Consider the following 22,370-nt stretch of genomic DNA (forward strand, 5'->3'; position numbering starts at 1 on the left):
CCCCTTTCTCTGGTGGTTGCTTTAATAATTGGTATAAAAATCACAGATAAAGATTTGACTTTGAAAAGACCTGAGTGAACAACAGAAATGATGCTCAGCTGTAAAAGCTATCAATCAACTGTAGCAGAGAGTTGTTTAAAATGATCTAGGCCCTGTTATCCTAAACAATATTACAGAGGTAAATTCTAAACATGAGCTTATTTTAGTGATGTTCCAGTGACTTATGAATTAGGTTGCAGATGCTCTGTTACTTAGATTTATTCAATGTGCTTTGTAGAATTATTTGACAATCATGGGTTATAAAACATTTCTTTGAGAGCAACTTAAAAACAACAACAGACAACTAGCTGCTCTTGAAGTTTTGCAGTTTCTACCTATTATTCTTTTACCTTTAAAAGCTTTGATAAGTGTTTCTACGCCTGGAGCTTCCATATTGGTAGTGGAGGTACAACGGCACAACGTCAAAGAATAACAACAGGTCAACAGCAAAGTCAAATCCTAGGAATGTGTCTTTGGGGATAAATTAGTAAAAGAAAAATATGCATGTTAGGAAAATGTACCAATATATGTCAGCTTAGAGTTCCAGACCATAGTCTGAACTTTTCATATTTTGAAGTATATTGTAGCTGAATTTTGTTTACTTTTATGGTAAGTTTATATATGTGTCTGTACATTAATACATATATACATACATATACTCCGATCCTGGAAACATCATGCGTGTGAGTAGCTCTTATTCACAGCCATAAAGTGTTCTCAGGATCAGAGCTATACACCAAATATGTGGTGGTGCCAATGGGAGGTATGGTAAGGGGTCAGCAAAACCAAATATTGGAGGGAAGAGGGCACTGCCAGGAGTGCTGGAAGATGCTATAATTCAATTAATATCACTTAGGAGTCTCAATTGCAAATTTATATGGGGCCTAGGCCGTATAAAGTTATGGCAATGTAGTGAAGCTGCTGCCCCACATCAGGAACACTGTAGCAATGTGGTGGGAGTAACACTGCCTTCACTCCTTTCAGGTGAATCTCCCCTTTGCATGCAAGGGAGCTCTCTGGCACAGAAAAGTGTAATTTATACCTCCCTTCCCCATCAGTGATGAATGTGGCCCATAGCCTTTAGTTAAAGGTCAGTCTATTATTTTAAAGAATCATGACACTTACAAAGTTTGCAACCATTCCTGCAGTTACTGCTTAGATGCTATGTGCAAACAATACATGATACTATTATATTACCTTTCATTTTGTTTCTCTTTTGTGGGATTGGGGAAAGATCCTCTTCCCCTTTCTCCCCATCTCCTCTATTCTGCACAAACCTGATTGGCTGGGACTGGGGTGTGCCACTCCAAAACAAGGACACAGAATTAACTACAGACTATTTGGGAAAGTTTAAACTAGCAGGAGTGGCGGGGTGGGAAAGGGAAGGAAATAAGCTGAGGAAGATTTGGAAAGAGAACAAAGTAAGAGCAGCAGAAGTAGCAGTTCTGAGCTGAGGGGACCCTGACGGCAGCCACCCACCTCCCAGCCAGCCCTGGTGCAAAGCCAGGACCCTAGCAGAGCCACCCACCTCCCACCCATCCCAGTGTGCAGCCAGGAGGTGGGCTGCAGCGACCTGCCTCGTGGCCAGTCCTGACACAAAGCTCGGGGCCCAGGACAGTCACCCCAATTTGCTGTGCCCTAGGGACGGCTCAGACTAGGACACTGCTTGGAGGAGAGCCAGCTGCTGCACCAGTGTTTGCAAAAGGGAACTTTTACAGACATACAGCCTGGAGCCGACAGGACAGATGAGACCACGCAACAGGGCCCGCTAATTTGTGCTCACAGTGCATGCCAGCACCTAATGACCAGGCAGGCTGGTTCCGCACCTACAGAAGGAACCCTGGGGCGAGGGGACAGAGCCTCTCCCTCCGACAGAGACCATCGTGCCCTGGGCATTGGTAGCACTGGACCACTTGACAGTAGAGCCAAGCCAGAGCGGTGCATCCTGCATCACCACACCAAATTCCTGGTTGCTGCATCCCTCAGGGAGATCATGGCCAGAGCGACCCCAGAAGCCTTCTGCTGCTTTGTCCAGCCCTATGGCTACCACACCAAAGCGCTCACAGACCAAGGCGCACCCTTTGAGTCACAAACGTTCAAGGAATTGTGCTCTCTGTATGGCAGCCACAAGCTAAGGACGACAGCCTACCCACCCACAAGGCAGCGGCCTCTGTGAGTGAGCCAACTTTGATGATCCTAGCAGGGATGTGGTGGAGAAATTGGCCTTCCTACCTGGCAGCTGCCAATGCCCATGACCTTGGGACATCCAACCAGGGGCCTCAGAATGAGCATCACCAATGCCTCCATGAGGCAGGCTGGCTTGTAGCCACTGACCTGGGCCAAGGCCGAGATCGACAGAAAAGGAGCTATAATAGACATGCTGCTGCCAGACCATTGGTGGTAGGGAATCGGGTTCTAGTCAAGCAGCAGTGACCCTCCAAACTGGATGCAGCTTGAGGCCCCAAGGTGTGCATCATCTGTGGGATCCTGTACTTCTAATATCCCCCATATACAAGGCCTGAGTGGAGTCTGCAAAGAGACTGGAGTAGGTGGTCCACCACAATATGCTCAGGCCTTGACACTTTGAGCCCAAGCCACCAAACAGGGTTTGAGGAGCAGATCTTAGTCCTAGTAGCCAAGAGGCAGGGCTGGAAGGAGTCACAGGGTTCCTATTAGTGGGGTGGCTCACATGGGGGGGGATCCCCATGGGAAGCCCCCAACCCTCGTCTTGGTTCTGAGGCAGGGGAAAAGCAGAAAGAGGAGGCCATGGGATCCAGGGATGAGGCCCCCGAATCAGGCCCCCGGCAGGGAGGCAGAAGCACTGCGATGTTCTCAAAGCCTGAACAGGTGTTCCCCTGTACCCAACTGGTACAGTAATGCTGAGGATGCCTGATACCTGGGGACAGGTGTGTTTACATGGTGGCAGGTGTGGGACTGGATAAAGAGCCCTTTCCCCTTCCTTTATCCCCTCTTTCCCCCCTCGCTGCTACTCTGCACAAACCTGATTGGCTGGGGAGGGGAGTGCCACTCCAAAACAAGGGCACAGAATGAACTACAGACCACCTGGGAGGGCTTAAGATAATGAGTTGATGGTGAGGGAACAGGAAGAAATGAGCCAGGGAAGATTTGGAGAGAGAACAAAGAAAGAGCAGCTGCTGGGGCAGAGACTGAGTCTGAATTAGGAAACTGCTTGGAGGACAGCCAGCCAGCTCCTGCACTGGTACTTGCAGTCAGGGACTCTTACAGATGTACAGCCTGGAGACAACAAGACAGCTGAGGCCACATAGCAATACCCACCAGTTTGAACTCACAACACACACCAGCACCAGAATGCATAGACAGGTTGGACTGGCCAAGTAGGTGAGGGTTTTGGCCCAGGGGGTGAGGGTTTGCATGGGCGTGGAGCAGAGAGTCTGAGTGTGTCTACCCAGGTGTGGGGAGGGGAGCTCTGTGCTGTATCAGGGTGAGCAGGTCTGTGTTACCTCTACCAGAGATCCTGACTTGGGTCTACTCCTGGCCTTGCCTAGGTTTGATAAAAGTGTTCTGTTGTTAACATGATGCTTGATTCAGGGGTTAGCTCTGACCCCCTGCCCCCAGGAGGTGGGAGATTGGTGTTTCTGCAGAGGTGTGTGGCTGGGACCCTTTCTCTCAACCCCAAGAATACTCTCACCTGACTCTTTCCACATTCTTTGGACCAGTCTTCCACTATGATGGGAGAAACCAATGCAGCAAACTTCTCAAGCGGACAAGGAGATGTGCAGCCTGGCAGTCTGAGCAGATAAGGATCCGTCAAGGAGTCATTTCGATAGAACATTTCAATGCTGTAGTGCCTGATTCACAGCACCCAGAAGAAAAAGAAAGATTAGATTCTTATATCAGATTTCCTGTTCAGAAACACAGCCCTGCGCAAATTACAGGCTTTGTTAACGGAAATTCTTCAGGAATAGAGACCTTGGCAAAGACATCCAATGCTCAGTGCTAAAGTCACAGGTCATGTCAACAGGTCCTTTTGAAATCTTTGACTGAATGGAAACAGGACCAGACCCTATGTCAGGATGTTGTTTGATTGCAATAAGCTTTAAGGGGTAGCTTGAAAAGTTATCGCTACCACTTAGGAAAGTAGTCATATTTATCTATTCACTTAATTCCCATCACTAAACCTAAGATCCCTCTGTCTTTCAAATACATGTGGATGCATGTGCAACCTTCTCCCCTCTCCCCCTCCCACTACCATCACACACACCATGACTGTGATTTCAGTCAATTATTGTTTTTGAATACAGTTAATGCAGCATTGTGAATATGGACTGCTCAGTAAAATTCTTATTTAAAATGTAATTATATTTCATGAGGATGCTTTTCTCTGAAAAATAATCTAAGGCATTAATGAACTGGTATCTGAAAGCAAAACGCATTTGATGGCTGCAGATGTGTCAAGATACTTGCCCACTGTTTTCTTGGTAGAGTTCAAAAAACTGGCAAGCGGTGTACGGTGGCAGTTTTCCATTGAAAATATTGAGCGCCATCTGTAGGGCACCAATTGTGGTGTCATGCTATAAAAAAGAGAGAGTGGGGGTGGGAGGGAGCTCCTGTGAAATACAGTAGTTGCTTTTAAATGGGGTTTTGTCACCCCTACCTCCAACAACCTTTTTTAGTTCTAGGAAGGCATATTAAAGTAAACCCCCAGTTGTGGTCTGTTTTGGTTTTTTTTGGTTTTGTTTTTTTTTAAAGACCCATTACTCCTTTTTGAAGGAAAACTCTTGGGAGGATGTTGAAGGGGGGAAACCCAATCTTTCCCTGAGTGAGTCCCTTGTTTGTATGTTTGCCATTTTAATTGTTGTATTTTAATCACTATACAGTGTCTAGAACTATAGATACTTTATAAACTGCAATAAATAAATAAATTGAATTACACCAAGCATGAATTTGGTTACAACATGTTAAAATGAAAAATATAGGTCTCATACAACCCCTTTGCACCATGGCAGCAGCACACAGAGGCTGTAAAGATGGCTTAACCTAGGGGAATCTCCAGGTGGCATACAATTTGCATAGCCAGCTCTATGCCACCCATTTTCAAGTATAGATTATGTGTGGAAGGTGTGATTGGAGTGCTGCTATACTCCAGTGATCCCCTGGTAGCAGAACAGCACTTTGGTGGCTTGTTGCAGCAGGATGCCTCTTTAGAGAAGCCCTGAAGTTGCTCTTTATTGCACTGGGGGCCAAGTCTTAGAATTGGGGTGAGTGGGGAATAAAGTCGCCTTTGCCAAGTACAGATTGGCTGAAGTTGAGGAGTAAATCCTATGTTTCTGTTTGTTGCACATGTTGCAAAATATACATAATTCCATTCAGTGTGTTAAGTCCTATTGTATAATACCATTGCTTTTCTTAACTTGTAGCAGGAATGTGATCTTTCTCTTTTAACACTGAAATACATTGGTAACATTGCTTATAATTCTTCTCTTGCACTTGCTCCTGGGACAAATCAAATGAAGCCCATTCTGTTGCATTCCCACTAGTAAACATATCAACCCAACCTTTAGGAAAAAACAAAGATACTCACTGCAGAATAGATCTGCATTTTTCTCTTGTTTGAAGGTTTAACAGCTGTTTTGATGTTTTTTAGAATAGCTTTCACCAGGACACCTTAAAGAAGATGGGGAAGAGCAATGAGGATGTTGATGAATTAAAGTATATTCAGATGGAAGCCCAAACTCAAAGATCCTCAGTATTAAACAGGAAGCACTGTTCATGAATGTACAATAGTCACTCATTTTTAGTTTACACTGAATTTAGAGCTCGACAGTGGACATTACAGAAGTGAAAAAAATATTTTTAATCCAGGATAGTTTGAGAAACAAGCACTTTAGAGCCCAGACTAGAATATGGCTGAGAATCAGGGTTACAATCCCAGCCCTTTTTGTTAGGCTAAATTGCCTTCTCCTCGATGACATTTCCCTCTAACAACAGCTACATGGGAGAGAAATCATTTCTTTCATTCACTTTGTAACTTCTGATTATTGCTTTTTCCCCTCAGGGCTTGATTCTTGACTCTTTTAGCTTAGGGCACTTTTGTGCTGTTCTCCCAGTACAAAATTGTCCTAAAGCTGGCAGACCCAGCCAGCGGAGGAATCTTTCTAGTGGCACCTACACCATTCCCTTTCCTGTTCCCAGCACAGGGGCATGGTCAGGGAGAAGGGATATGGCTGATGTGGCTGACATGTTGCTGCACCTTGGCAATCCCTGGCTGCTAGAATAGCTCCGGGGCCCAACTGGCAGGCAGTGGAGTTTAGAGCTGGCCTGAGGCTCTTCTAATTTATGGTTGGAACCAATGCAGAACTAGACGGTTGAGGGAGCTACCAAGAACTTTGAATCCCCTATCGTCAGCGGTGCCCAGGGCTGCTTGAGAGCAGTGAAGTCCCCTCACTGAGGTCACCAGGAATGTGTTTCCAAGGTTTTGGTACAATACATAAACCTTAAAGCATAGAAAAAAAATCAAAGTTCAATAAACATTTAGATTTAATATTCAAGAAATAGAACCTAAACCTGGTTTAGGCTGCTATCATTCATGTCAGGCTCAGGTCACAATGGCCTTGAATCTTGTCCCAGGATTTCTGCAACCTTCTAATGAAAGTCTTTTAAACTTCAACTAGGGTAACTAAAGGCACTTCTACACCTGTCTTCCCAGCGATCATGCAAATACCAGTGTTCAGAATACGTTTGTCATGTTTACTACTGTGTCCAGTATATTTAGAAACAAATTGTGGTGCCATTTCAACAAGGAGTTTTGCATGAGTAAGGAGACTGGGTTTGGCATCTGGTATAGTATCAGCTCCTCCCTTCTCAGTACTGTGGAATATTTTATTTACCTCCCTGCAGTCGTGATTTCTCTTCTGTTTTGTATATCCCAAATAGTGACTGTAAGGACAATGCTGCCAGCTTCTTCATCTTGTCCATTACATCTCGGGAGGCCCATTTAGGGAGAGTATAATTGTGAATACTCTAGAGTAAAAAAGGAAAGTGAAAATATTTGTGAAAATGAAAGTGAAGTTATTTTCTTTCACTCCAGCCCACCCTTACACCATTGCCTTTGGTCTCTCTGTGGCTTTCTCCCAGTTCTTTTGTAGCGTGGCTTCATTTCCTGGCATCTGTCCCAGAACACCCTTTTTGGGAGGTTCCTTATCATGGAGCGGGCCCCAATGAAAATGTAATTCTTTCTCTTGCTGTAGTCGCTTTCCTTCTTGGTTTCTGCTAGTGTGCGGATTTGGAAAGGAAGATGCATGTCCCGCCTGGCCAACTCACTCCTGCCCCTTCTTTAACACTGGATCTGCAGGACATAACCTTGCTCATAGTGGGGAACTCTCATCTCCTGACTTCAGTTCCCTGTTCTAACCACGAAACAATGCTGTTACCTCTTATTTTCAACGACCAGCTAAATATGTCTGTACTTATAAGTAGTTGTTCTAAAAACAATACTTCACTTTTTCTATTTGCAAATATCATTATGAGCTTCCCAGTGTGCTTGCGTAACTACAGTAACACACTAGGTTGTACAGAAAGGGAAATAATATAAGGAGATGGATTTTAGTGTTGCGTTTTAAAGGGATAATAGATAACAGGGATGAATAAAGAGTAGTTTTCTAAATTGTAAACTGTGCTTTGAGAGTGTCCTTTTCTAATGCACTAAATTATGCTTCATTATCATTCATCATTCCTCAAATGGTGCTGAAAAGAAACCAAGTTGAGGACAGAACAGAAGATCAGTCATTACTGTGTTTGGTTGAAAACAAATTGCTGTTTTTAGCTGAATCAGATCTTCAGGATTAGTCTCTGTCTCTCTTTTTCTTTTACCTCACAAAGCAGAGTATCGTACGTATTCCAGGTTTTGAACTTATGCAGTGCTTTGAGACTATCCAGGTCATACCCTGTGTGAGCCGCCATAGTTTTTAAAAAACCCTGAAAGACAAAAACGAAAGGAAACATACATAATGAATGCCTCAATACACACATGTATTCACGTGGACTCATAGGCTCTGATCATGCAAACTCTTATCCATGTGCTTAACTTTACACATGTGAATAGTCACAGTGAGGGTTTTTTGTTGTTGTTGCAGTTCTCACTTGTGGCCCCTAGATGCTACTGCTCTTTCTGCATGGATTCCTCCTGACAGTCGAAACAACAGACTAGACTTTTACATAGAGTGTTTCCACTGATGTGCACAAGCTGAGATTGTCAACAAGCAACACTGCTTGCCCCGTAACCTCAGCCATGCAGAACGCAACCCCATCCACAGCCTCAATAACAACTCTGACATTATAATCAAAGAGGCAGACAAAGGAGGTGCCGTTGTCATCATGAATAAATCAGATTACGAACAGGAGGCTGCCAAACAACTCTCCAACACCACATTCTACAAGCCACTGCTGTCCAATCCCACTGAAGAATACCAAAAGAAACTACAACATCTACTTAAGAAACTCCCTAAAGAAACAGGAACAAATCTACACAGACACACCCCCTGATCCCCGATCAGGGTTATTCTATCTTCTACCCAAGATCCACAAACCTGGGAATCCTGGACGCCCCATCATCTCAGCCATTGGCACTCTCACAACAGGACTGTCAGGCTGTATGGACTCTCTCCTCAGACCTTATGCCACCAGCACTCCTAGCTATCTTTGTGATACCACTGACTTCCTGAGAAAACTACAATCCATCGGTGATCTCCCAGAAAACACCATCCTAGCCACTATGGATGTAGAAGCTCTCTACACCAACATTCCACACAAAGATGGACTACAAGCCATCAGGAACATTTTCCCTGATGACGATATGGCACACCTGGTAGCTGAACTTTGTGACTTTATCCTGACCCACAACTACTTCAGATTTGGAGCCAATCTATACCTTCAAGTCAGTGGCACAGTTATGGGCACCCGCATGGCCCCACAGTATGCCAACATTTTTATGGCTGACCCAGAACAATGCTTCCTCAACACTCGTCCTCAAGCACCTCTCCTTTACCTATGCTACATTGATGACATTTTCATCATCTGGACCCATGGGAAAGAGTCCCTCGAAGAATTCCACCAGAATTTCAATAATTTCCAACCCACCATCAACCTCAGCCTGGACCAGTCCACACAAGAAATCCACTCCCTGGACACTACAATACAAATAAAGGATGGTCACATTAGTACCACCCTATACTGAAAACCAACTGACCGCATTACGTATCTTCATGCCTCCAGCTTTCACCCTGGACACATTACACGATCCATCGTCTACAGCCAAGCCCTAAAATACAACCGGATTTGCTCCGATCCCTCAGACTGAGACAAACACCTATAGGATCTCCATAAAACATTCTTAAAACTACAATACCCACCTGGAGAGGTGAAGAAACAAATTGACAGAGCCAGACGGGTACCCAGAAGTCACCTACTACAGGACAGACCCAACAAAGAAAACAACAGAACACCACTGGCCGTGACCTACAGCCCCCAACTAAAATCTCTCCAACACATCATTAAGGATCTACAACCTATCCTAGCAGATGATCCCTCACTCGCTCAAGCTGTGGGAGGCAGACCTATCCTTGCTTACAGACAGCCCCCCAACCTGAAGCAAATAGTCACCAGCAACTGTACACCATACAAGAAGATCACTAATCCAGAAACATACCCCTACAACAAACCCCGTTGCTAGCTCTGCCCACACATCAACTCTAGTGACACCATCACAGGTTCTAACCACATCAGCCACACCAGAAGGAGCTCATTCACCTGCACATCTACTAATGTAATATATGCCATCATGTGCCAGCAATGCCCCTCTGCCATGTACATTGGCCAAACCGGACTGTCACTACACAAAAGAATAAATGGACACAAATCAGACATAAAAAATGGTAACATCCATAAACCAATCGGAGAGCACTTCAACCTCCCAGGACACTCTGTAGCTGGCTTGAAAGTTGCTATACTTCTACAAAAAACTTCAAAAACAGACTTCAAAGAGAAACTGCAGAGCTGGAACTCATCTGCAAACTTGACACAATCAAACTGGGTCTAAATGGTTCTCTCATTACAAGAAGTAATTGTCACTGTTCACACATTCTCACCTCCTAATCAATGGTTGTGAATAGGCCTCAACTACTCTAACTGAATGGACTTTGCTTATACCTAACTTCCCCATTATTATTCCTTAACCTTAGCTGTATATATATACCTCCAATCTGATTTCTGTTTCTCACATCTGATGAAGTGGGTTACAGCCCAAGAAAGCTTATGCCTGCAGAAATTAAATTTGTTAGTTTTCAAAGTACTACAGAACTCTCGTTGTTTTTGCTGTAAGCAGACTAACATGGCTACCCCTTTGGAACTTTTCATTGCTCTTTCTCTTTCTGTCATTTTTGCTCATCCTTGTTATTCTTCATTGGAAGGCTCCCTCTGCTGGCTTCCTCTCTCCCTGCCTTGAGTACTTCATTCATCCAGGGAGAGGATGCAACCTCACTCACCTCTTCAAGTGAGCCTTTTGAAGTGGCAGCTCCCTTGGGGGAGGTGGATAAAGAGAGAGAAGGCATTGGGGGAAGGGAAAAAGGAAAAGAGGAACAAGGGAAAAAGGAAATGGAAACCCCAAGGAGGGAGGAAGGTGGAGAACCTATGGGATGGAATGGAGATGAAGCCCAGAGAAAGGGAAAAATTAAGGAAAGAAGAAAGAGAAAAACAAATGATATAGGGACAAGAAGAGGGAGACTGCTTGGATGATGAGAAAGGGGCAATGTTGGCATGGGAATGATGTCTCACAAAGATGCTAAAGAGGGAACCAAGCTTGCCTACTGCCCCATGGAGATGGTGGTGAGGAGAGGAGACAAGACCTGCTGTCTGCTCCCAGTCACTCTGATGAGGATAGCAAACCACCAGCCTTCTCTCTCCCAAAGAAGACAGCAGGTAGGGGGAGCTGAGGTGACTTAAGGGGGACAGTTGATTGTGCATGAGCAGTTTGGTGCGGTTGGATAAGCAAAGTTTAAGTTGCTTCTTGAAAACTCTAGGATTCCCCAATCATCATTTAATATGTATATTTTACAATGTTGGTACATGGATTTGCAGCGTGTGTCTTTGGGACAAAACATATTGCTGTAAGGTTGCAATGTCTAGGGCAAAGAATGCAGTGACTGGGGGATTTTCAGTCCAGGAGGAGGATCAGTTCTTTGAGAACAGTCTGAAAAACTATATCAGCTTTGGGGTTCTGATGATTAAATGAATCACATGAGAAACAATCTAAACATGAGCAGGATGTGTACACTGTAGCTGGCAGCCTGGTAACCCCTCCAACTCTAGGACTGACTTTGGAAAAATCTTTCAAAATTGAGCAGTCTTGCCCTTGGCTTCTGGATTATCAGAATTGGAACCTGTTTGAGAACCACAGTCCTAGACTACCGGTCCTATGAAAATTAATCTTAATTCTACAGGAGTAAAATGCATGTGAGAGATGGAAGCCCCACTATATCCCTCGCTCTCAGTGAACAATTTATATCAGTTTGGCTTTATAAAAAAAGTACCTGCAATTTACGGTATGTGAAAGTTTCCTTTTCTTCTAACCCTGAGGGGTCTGAAACTGCCCGAGGCTATGCAGGGCTACGACTCCCTTATCTTTTGGAATCATCTGCTTATGCACTATTTCCAGAGCCCATCTGTGATGCCCTGCTCATGGCAGGCCTGGTCTACATTAGGAGTTTGCTTTAGTGTAGCTATGTCTCTCAGGCATGTGAAAAAATCAACCTGCCAAGAGACCTAGCTATACCGACCTAACACTTGTGGGGAGAGCAGTGCTAGGTCGATTGGAAGAATTCTTCCATCGACTTAGCACCGGTATACACCAGGGGTTTGGTTGCTATAGCTACGTATCTCCTGGGGGGAGGCGGGAGCTTTGTTACATGCCTGAGAGATGTAGCTACACCAAAGTAAAGTCCTAGTTTAGACCAGGCCTTACTGTACATTTAATCATTTGAGTAAGGGTTTCACAGCTGGTCCCACAGGGACCCATGCTATGTGCTCATGCAAGGGAATAAGGGGATTCTAAGCCACTTTACACCTATGTGTTCTCTACCTGTACCATGTATAACAGAGTGGGAGGGAGAGCACTGGCTGTGAGGCTGCAACTTCCCCTTCCATGCAGATGGATGTGGGAATGGGTGGAGCTGACCAGCACAGCAGAGCTTGTGCAGGGTGGGAAGAAAGCTGCACAACGAAAACATCTGGCATAGCTTGCATTTTCCCATAAAGCAAGAAGGAAGCAGGAACTGAGTCTGCTTTGCTCCTGAGTCAGCACAACTAAACACTGCTTCAGCAGGCAACCCAATGTAGCAGTGGCTACTCCATAGACTGTGCTGTGTTGTTGAAGGCCTGTTCACCCCTATTTACTTATTGCCTGCTGCAGCCTCTGTAGCAGGAAAAGTTGGGGGTATTTGGGTGAAGATGTGTGTCAAGGCCCAAGAAGAAACATTCCTCATGGTAGACTTCAAAATGCAACTCTGGGTGAGAGGATGCAAATAAACAGCATTGTAATGAAACTCACACAAGTAGAAATGTTTGAGTTGTGTTTGCCTTGGTTTTGTATTGCCACATTCACTTAGGATGTCATGTCCTGAGGCCTTTATTTCTCTTCAGTTTCAGCAGAGTAATGATATTTGCATGATTGGTTTTGTGCAGCACTGTAATGCAGGAAATTGCTACCTCCGGAATATTTTCAGTCTCATTAGGCTATTTAGCGCAAATTAAATATAACCCAAAATAGCCTGAGACAGTTAGTGCTAAACTCACATCTAAAAAATAAAATAAAAAACCCAAGCTAAAATATAAATGTATGGGATTTGTTTAGTGTACAAGTATATTAAGAATATTTTTATAGTAATATTAGCCTTGTCTAGTGGTAATTTTGTTTTTAAGAAGAGGCTGTTGTTCCTGAGGAAACTGTAAAGGCATTTCAGTAATGGAAACAGTGCAATGTCACAATCCCTTCAGTTTAAATTCTTTCCCTTTTGTTTTACCATGTAGGGTTGCAATTTGTTTTGAAAGGCCCTCGATGCCTGGGTTTCATTCTGAAGTTCGTCAAAACGTGGACAGTTACTACTGGGAAAGTGCAGCATCTGAAATTAAAAAAAAATAAAAGTTAAACAGACTTATCATGGAGGCAGGCATCTTGGATGGGATCCACACAGGGACTTAGGTGTTGCAACTCTGGGTGTGACAGCACTTAACTTTTACGTGCCTAGAAAATAACAAGAACACTGGGATCGACAAAGCTTAAGAAAGGCATCTAGGCTCCCTCTACAATGAAGCGGAGAGGTAGGCTCCTTGGATTGCAATCCACAGAAGCCAGCATGCTAGGTGGGGAGCCGCCCAAACTAGCCAGTGGCAGATGCTGATGACAGAGATGTGTGCTAAGCGCTGCCCATCTCTCAGGGTTAGATGGCTAAATCCAGGCTGAAGGGAGGCACCTATCTCTGCTTAGCAGTCCATGAATGGGAATCAGACTAATGGAGTCAGGCAGTTTAAGTGCCTTTAAGCTACTTTTTGAGGCATTGAGTTAGGCGCCTGCCTTGCTCCACACAGGAGGAGGTGGGGGTGCCCACCTTGTAGCTTTTTGCCCAGTGGTTAGAGCACTCACCTGGGATGTGTGAGACCCAGGTTCAACTCCTCTCTCTCTCTGCCAGAGAGGGAGAAAAGATATGAGCAGACATCTCCCCCCTCTCAGGCACATTCTCTAGCCCCTGAGCTATGGGATATTTTGATTTGGGGCTCCATCAGTCTCTCCTGTCAAAGCTGTTCCACTATGGATAAATAATGAAAGAGTGACTGGTGCAGAGGGACTGGACATGGGGTCTCCCACCTCCGAGGTGGTGCCCTAATCACTGAACTACAGCATCATTCTCTCTCTCGAGCCCAATGACTGCTCCATTGTGGACAAGTACTTAAACAGTCTGGGGTTTAGATACCTAAGTACCTTATTTGATCTGGACCATTGTAACTATCTATCTAACCTAACTTAGGTTTTATGTCGCATTTATCACTGAGGTGTCTACCTGTTTTGGGACAGATTCATGGCCAGGTTGCAGTTGCTTTATGCCAATCCATGGGTGCAAGTTGTTCACATACTTGGTGAATTTGGGCAGTGGAAGATTCTACTGGCATGGTGAGGAAGCTGTTAATCTAGTTGATCCCTGGCTGTCAGAATGACCCTCTTACACCACTGTGTATATCTTAGAGCTGCTCTGAGAACTGGCCCAATTTCCAGGATCCACTGTGTAAAGGTGGTTTAAAGTTACTTTTCCCCACTTCTCCACTCCTGAGTCAGACCAAATGCAGCTCCAGCACTCAAGCCTGTATATTAGACTGCTGAAAATTTGATTTCTCAGTCCAAATCCTGTCTCAAATTCATGTGTAAAATATGGCATTGTTTTGGTGGAACCACAATAACAGTACCTGTTTTGCCATTGAGTATTCTTGGGAATAAACAAGAGACAGAAATGAATTGTGCTCCTAAATATTGAAAGGCAGTCTGGGGATTATAGCTTCATTACTGCTTAATACATGTGTGAAATTCATCCCTATTCAGAGAATCTGCAAAACCCATGCATCACTTAACTCCTGCTTACACCCTACTTTGATGGTTTAAGTGTTACATATGTCTTGTATCGCTCTTCTCTGACTTAGTGTGAATTTCACACTGGGTAAATGGGGTAGTATGCACCTCCATTGCCTTCCCCTGTACTGGGTCCTTCCTCATTGAAGTATAAATACAGAGGCTGCAGCAGATGCTAGCATAGAAGGGAATTACTATGTTTTTAATTTGAAATATTGCATGACTCCCAGAATACATGTTCTTCTGCAATAGTAGCACACCGTAGAGGCTCAAGGCTAAAATGGAAAGCTTTGGAATGTTGTTTTTATTGCACAATAAGAATGACTCCTGTAGCATGGCTTAATTGCCACCCTTTGGTTGTTATCAATGAAGCCACTCCCTTTGGTTTCATTAAGTAGAACACAGTGCTGCTACCTGTCAGTTCTTAATGGATTACAATAGGCCAAGAAAATAATCTGTGACCAGGTTTTTTGTTATATGATACTTTGCCTTGATTTCCCAGTCTGTGTTGTTTGGGGCTTGAAAATACCCACAGACATCTGGACATGGAAGGCCCTGGGAAGATAGAGTTCCTGGTTCTACAGGTGATTGGTATATTCAGCAGAAACTTCAGGTTGCTCCAGAAGGTCATTTTAATTAAACTTTTAATGCCCCCATCTGGGAAAGTTACAGACCTGACAGGGAAGAAGAGGACTCATGCAAATGAACTTGCCTCTTTCTGGACCTCCCTTTATAACAATGACTCAGAGGGTTTGGAAATTTGATTTGACTAAACATCAGACAGGTCTGATGCTTATGAAGACTTCTTTTAAGCCCTTCCCACCTGCAAATCTCCCTTTCTCTTGCTTCGTGTGAGGACAGAGTAAAGGTTCAAGCTGAGTCGCATTGTTTCTGATCAGGTCTGCTTGAGACATCCCAAATCCCACTTTCACCCATGAATGAGTGTAGAATGGAGTAATGCTCCTGAACAGAGCATTACTGAAGTAGAGTGGCCTGGTGACCTCAGGACAGTGGCCCATCCTCTGATGACCTCGATGACATGGTGTGTGGTGATTTTTTTTGTTTCCTGTTTATATTTCTTCAAAGTACTATAAGTAACAGGAGGAATGAAGCCCTGTCTGTCCCAGCTCTCCACAGCTTTTGTTCTTGTTAAATCTTTGGCCTGCACACAGCCCTATTGCAGCAGCAGCCCCCTGGCTGATAGATCTGTACCTGAGTCAGTCAGAAAGAGTTGTTTATGCCATTGCTTCTGCCTTTCCTAACATTTCTTAAATTCACTTAGTTTGTATGCCTCTCAGGGCAGGGTCTGCCTTTCAATTGTGTGTTTATACAGCGCCTTGCACAACTGGGGTCCCTAGGTGCTAACTGCAGTACAAATTAATAATAACAATTACAATGGCGGCTGATATAAACATCTGTCCTTGGCTGACCTCAGGAGCAAACCTGTCAGGCAGGGAAGAACACAAAGCAAATTTAAACTTGAAGACACTTTAAAGGTCTGTCTGGCTGACTGATATCTGGCCAGCAGGAAAAGAACCTGTCCCCATGAAGAGACTTTAGTGGAACTTCCTCTGCTTCAAGACCATTCTTGACAGGATAATGTCAAAGCTTCACTTTGGAGGAGATAGTGATGAGGAATGCACATCAGCTGTTCAGCCACTGTAGACTTGCATGCAACACTTACCACTGGGATTGCCTGTGGCCCTTTTATAGACCAATAGCTAGGGAAGGTGTTTTCTGTTGGATTCAACATGTTGAGATGAAGGCTATTTTCTCATCTCCTCTTCTGTGTTCCTGCTGAAAAATCTGATCAGAGGGGGAAATTGGTACTCACATGATCTTGTGGATGTGGCAAAGTGTGAACTGGGATGGGTTGCCAACGGATCCGGGGATTCCAGATCTGGCTGCCCATTGGTGGGAAAAGTCCGGTGAGATGTGCCTGAGCACTCATAATGGTTCGGTCATAGTCTGTGCTTTGAATGAAAATCTGAAAGTCAAATGGCAAAAATAATTTTTTTCTAGTAATTAACAAGAGGGCAATTGTACCCAATTTCCCATTCCATGTTTCCCTCTTTTCCCTTCTCCTGTTTTGCATAAATCACAAAAGGTGAAATTCACCCTTGTGCAGAGAGCTTGCAGTAGGTTTGTGCACCACTTAAGTCTCACTTAAGCCCTATTTCTAGGAATCTACTTCATCAGTCTAAATGGAATTTCTAAGTCACCTTTCACCTTGAAATCTAAACACTGAAGAATCCAAATCTAGATTAAAAAAGCATTTCTCTTGCCATTCCTCTGAGATTCAAGCATGTATAGGTTGTATGTTTAAGGTGTGTTTTAAATTATTTATGTGAGTCATTTCTGAAGCAAGGTTGACATTCTACAAATCGTATTTTCTGGTGCAGCTGCCCATCATAGTTCACAATATACCCTATTACTTCTGTTATACATTTTTCTCAGTAAGAATTTTCCGAATTACAGGACCCTGATTACGATATCATCCAAGTATCAGCCTTTCCAGAGACACTTAGAGATTTTTCATCTTCCTCCTCATCCATTAGCCCAATGCTGCAGTATCTGGGTTGCAGAACTTTGGGGGAATGTGGGACTGTAATTCAGTTTCCCTTCCTCTCTTGTGTCTTTCTGAAATTCTATTAACCCTTTATATGATATGCTGTGTGGCCAACATATTCAAATTTAGGTGCTTAAAGTTAGGCTCCTTAATCTATATTTATGCATCTAATTAAGTGGTCTGATTTTCAATAATAATGAAATTCTGTTATCTTTTGCTTTAATAAGGTGGGGTTTTCTGTTTGTTTTGGGGTTTTTGTTTTTTGTTTTGATCCAGTACAAGTCCCACAGACCGATGGTGCAATTTCCTTTATGCAAATTCTGCTGCTTACCTCATGACGGTTGTATGTGGCATTCAGGAAATTTGAGTATCTTTTCCGCATATACTGTCCAAGCTCATATTGCTGCTGCATTCCAATCTGTGTGGACAGCAGTACAGGTGTGTGTCAGTTAAGGTGGTTATGGAACTTTAATACAGCTTTCCTTTCCACTCTTCCTTCTGTCTTCAGTGAGTTTTTCAAGTGATCATTAAACATTTTTATGCCATATTGTATGATTTGTGCATGTTTATATCTTGTTTTTCAACAGGAAAGTGCATTTATATCCATAAACTACTACCAGTATACTGGGACACTATGCTTTTTAAGATCTTGAGGGTGTTAATAATGAAGTCATAGTCCCGCTAGGAGAGATGTTGGGCCTGATTCTACTCTCACTGCTTTCACACTGCTGTAACTCCATTGGCTTCAGCGGAGTTATTTTTGATTTACACTGTGGAATATGTGTGAGGAGACTCATGCCCATTAAGTTGAGTGGTCAGTTAGTGCCAGATGAGTATACTTGTTTGTTTGGTCCAATACTCCTGAGGAAAATGACAGGCTTATTCATAGAAACTCATTATTACTAAATTATTGATCTTACTCATGAGTTTGTAGCTTGACTCTCATTCCTTTAATTACATTCTGCCAACTTGTGTTTAGTGTAACAGCAGTTGTTAACATGTCTTAACAGTGGAGGCAAGAAACCTAGCTGGCTTCAAGATTGAGCTTGGTAAGTTTATGGAGGGGACGGTATGACGACGAGATGGTAGAAAGTCTAATTTGGCAATTAACCGATCTGTGACTACTAGCGGTAAATATGCCCAATAGCCTGTGATGGGATGTTGGATGGGGTGGGTTCTGAGTTACTACAGAGAATTATTTCCAGGTGTCTGGCTGGTGTGTCTTGCTCACATGCTTAGGGTTTAGCTGATCGCCATATTTGGGGTTGAGGGAATTTTCCCCCAGGGCAGATTATCAGAGGCCCTGGGGATTTTTTGCCTTCCTCTGCTGCATGGGGCATGGGTCACTTGCTGGTGGATTCTCTATATCTTGAAGTCATTAAACCATGATTTGAGGTCTTCAATAACTCAGTCATAGGTTAGGGGTCAATTGCAGGAGTTGGTCAGTGAGGTTCTGTGGCCTGCGTTGTGCAGGAGGTCAGACTAGATGATCATAATGGTCTCTTCTGACCTTAAAATCTATGAGTCTTGGAGATATCTAATAGAACAAATAGAATACCACTCCAAGATGGTGGAGGGATTCCTTAACCTTTAGCAGCCAAAGAAGCACTCTTATTGAACTGAAGTCTCAGAGAGTCACAAAAGAATTTCACATATTAGAATAAGAATAATGAATGGGATATTTAGAAAAATTATTATTAAAAATAAACTAGAGCAGCTTTCTAAAATCTAAGACAAAGAATTTTTTTCTTACCTTAAGTGGGCTACCAACACAAATACAGGTTTAACTGGCATGCTTATGTAAGTGTTTGCTTTTTTTTTTTTTTTTTTTTAATTTAAATTACCACTTATCGTAATGCAGCCACATCATCAGGAAGGTGTACAATACCTTCCATTCAGCCAGAGATCGCATTCCTGACTAGAAAAAGCCAGATGGAATTTAACAGCTACTGGAGACGTATCACTGCATGAAAGTTTTAATTTATGAATTACACCTGCCTGTTTAGTTGCTAATATTTTGCCAGTCACACATCAGACACCTGCATAATTTTTATTGTATTAATGTTCTCATTTCTGTGAAAAGCCAACAAACCGTGGTAAGCTGTCCAAATCCCTGTGGCCAGTTGCTTTCATTGTGTAGAGCAGTTGGAAAGTTTTCAACTGGGGTTCGGTCACCATGTCGAAAAATCTAGTAAGATAAATTAAAGACTGAATTAATTCCCTTGTGGTTTCCTTTTCACTTGTCTTGAAGACTAGCATATCATTTTAGTCCTAGCACTTAAAGAACTGGAGAGTCTGCAGAAAAACAGGTCAACACATCAAGTCTGACTGATGTATATATTAAAGGTGGAGAAATCATTCTGATGCCCACTGAACTGTGAATGGGAACAGTCTGATGATTTTTCCCACATAGGACATAAAAATTTATTGGCTAAAATTTTGAAATCTGAATGCCAGAGGTAGGCTCTACTGCTACTGCACCTTTCATCCCAGAACTTCCAAGAGATTACAAACATTAATTCAAGTCCCCCAGTTACCCACTGTGAGGTGTATTATTATTTAAATTCACTTTACAGATGGTAACCTAAAGCAAGCAGCTTTTAACCACTCCCTTAAAAGTGCCAATTACCATACCTGCCGTTCCTGGTAGTCCTCAGTACCAGCATGCACAAACAGCAGATGCTAGGGTGAGTGTTAAAAATGAAGAAAAACTTCCAGTCTTTTAAGGTGAATATAACTGGATTTTTACCAGTTCAGAGTTTATTTTGTTAGTGTAGATATCCTCACTAATATGTAAAGCAGCATAAGGAAGCTTTCTCTAAGCCCTGGTCTACACTTACCTGGCAATTTGGCGGCAGTTGACAGGAGTTATGCCATCAGTGTAGACATACCCGAAGACAAAGTCGCTGCCGTCAGATCGACCTATCTGGATCGATCGAGTGGTCAGTGAAGACCCCTCAATCGATCCAGAAGTCGACGTTGTAAAACCACCCCCTCAAGTGGTGTAGTGCTGTGTCGATGGGAACGTGGTTCCTGTTGGTGCAGTGCAGTGAAGACGCCGTGCAGAAGGGAAGCACAGCAGTCGATGGGAGTTACACAAGATACTCTGCGTTGCTTGCATAATTCCTGTCAACTGCCACCGAATCGCCAGGTAAGTGTAGACCGGGGCAAAAGGTGCTAGTGATGTCAACAAATGTTGCAGGAGAAACACAGAACCATAAATTCCTGAACTCAGGTGTTAACATGTAAGCAAAGGAGAATCTGATTTTCAGTATAATTTGTTTCATATTCAGATATAATTTTTAATTCCACACATGTATTTTGTTACTGATTTAAAATCTTAAAACAGTTTTTTTAATCACTTCCCAGGGCACCTCCAATGAACAGGATAATTAAGTAAAGAGCAGTGTTCCCTGGTGATTGAATCAAGTGGACAGGTTGGGAGGGAAAGGAGACACTTGCATCCCTGCTGAGGGGGATGTGGAAGAAGGGTCACTTATTTGTTTGACCAAGGTTTAACATGCTGACATGCCGCAAATCTCTTGTGGGATTAATTTACTCTTTTTGGAGAAGCTGATGCCTTTGCTAAGAATGAAGGTTAAATTCCCAATTAAAAGACAGCTATGTAATTTCTTGTATGCAACTGAACATCTAACTTCATAACAAGACATTTTTTTCACATTTTAATTACATGGAAGTTGCTCAGACCAACTCCGATTAAACTGGAAAGACTTCAACGATTGCTGGATCAAGCCCTTGATACAGAAGTGTGCCTTATTCGTTAACTAGTAGAAAGTCACTAAAATCATGGTAGACTTTAATTGCAGCTCTCAGTATCTTGTACTCTGTATGCAACATAACTTCTTGCATACTCTTCAGTTCCAATTCTCTCCTTCCAGGGCATTTATGGTTCTGAGTAAAATAGCATTGTAGCTCTGTCTGGGTAGGTACAGAGTGGGAACATGCATCGAGTCTTTAAGATGAAAACACACAAACCAGCATCCTTTCTGTTCAGTGTAGATTAAAGAAACCTCATTCAGAAGAGGAGGGGTTTGCCCTCTTCTGAAAAGTGCCATGGCTTCTTGAAGTCCACATAAAACAGAAAAGACCTTGGTTTGTATGTCTTCATCTAAAGATCACTGCATAGCATAAACTTTATGTAACTCCATTTCTCTGTAGTGAAAGGGGGTGAAGAGCTGAATGAAGACTACTGAGCCTGAGGCCTGAGCCCATGGTTCTAGAACGTATATGTACCTGAGCTTCCCAAGCATCTGAGGTATGCTTGAGTCCAAGCCTTAAATGTGGTGTGCTATTTTTGAAACTTACTCTGCTCAGGGTGGGAGTGGGGATTGAAGCTGAGACCTCTTACGCTGAAGGCATGAGTTGCTCCTGGTGGACCTAAAGGACTCACTACTCTAAGTAGGCAGAGATAACAGACTCATAAACCTCAAATGTGGTCCAGCTCCCAAGGGTGGCTAAGACCCAGGTGCTCTTAGTGCTACAAATGTGTATTTCAAAGCTGATACTTAGACCATTTGCCATTTGTTAAAATGGAGCTGTTCCTTCCAGTTAATTTTAAAATACACACAAGTTGTAGTGACTTGGAGCTTTACTGGTCTCCCCTGGCAGTTCAGTAGAGAATGGCAGGATGAAAGGAAAAAAGGGGCAGGGATTGTGTGATGGCAAGAGTAGGGAGGGGAGATTTTTGTACAGGTGACCCTAGGAAACAGAAACAGGCAGAGCAGGAAGGAGATGGGACAAAATGAGAGCTGTTTCCCTTGATTAAATGTGTTCATGTCAGCATTGTTAATTCAAATATTTTACACATCCCAGTCTTCAGGGAGGTAGTTAGCATTTTATCAAAACATACATCAGTGTTCTTTCATTTGTGTCCTATGCTATTTTCATTGGCTGCATAAAATTATTAAACTTAATTTGAAGGAAACCAGAGACCATGTTGTCCTCTTTTCTTCTGTGAGTGGAGCAGACTGAGATCCATGGGTCTCTCCTGAAGACACAAATAGGGTTTAAGCCACAGCAAAAGGGATGATTGTGGTTTTGGTTTTATCCAGCTTCAATTTAATGCCTTTATGCACCCCAGAATTTGATTTGTAT

At 43.2% G+C, this 22,370-nt stretch overlaps 1 protein-coding gene and 1 long non-coding RNA gene across 2 annotated transcripts in view; one reads left to right on the forward strand and one right to left on the reverse strand.

Annotated features, from left to right (window-relative positions):
• Positions 1–22,370, forward strand: part of LOC137162045 (uncharacterized) — a 51,073-nt gene that overhangs the window by 24,263 nt on the left and 4,440 nt on the right. The gene's annotated exons all lie outside the window — the stretch shown is intronic.
• Positions 1–22,370, reverse strand: part of LOC137162056 (prostatic acid phosphatase-like) — a 30,274-nt gene that overhangs the window by 4,497 nt on the left and 3,407 nt on the right. Inside the window, exons 2-10 of the mRNA XM_067561619.1 lie at positions 19,348–19,443; positions 17,587–17,673; positions 16,521–16,673; positions 13,092–13,190; positions 7,891–7,995; positions 6,909–7,041; positions 5,603–5,685; positions 4,486–4,592; positions 3,710–3,869 (exon numbers count right to left, since the gene is read on the reverse strand). Coding sequence (XP_067417720.1) covers positions 3,710–3,869; positions 4,486–4,592; positions 5,603–5,685; positions 6,909–7,041; positions 7,891–7,995; positions 13,092–13,190; positions 16,521–16,673; positions 17,587–17,673; positions 19,348–19,443 — 1,023 coding nt within the window. The remainder of the gene's footprint in view (positions 1–3,709; positions 3,870–4,485; positions 4,593–5,602; positions 5,686–6,908; positions 7,042–7,890; positions 7,996–13,091; positions 13,191–16,520; positions 16,674–17,586; positions 17,674–19,347; positions 19,444–22,370) is intronic.

The sequence above is a fragment of the Emydura macquarii genome, unplaced genomic scaffold (assembly GCF_026122565.2).
Source record: "Emydura macquarii macquarii isolate MOO-44397 ecotype Brisbane River unplaced genomic scaffold, CSIRO-AGI_Emac_v2 contig_2422, whole genome shotgun sequence".
NCBI lineage: Eukaryota > Metazoa > Chordata > Testudines > Chelidae > Emydura > Emydura macquarii.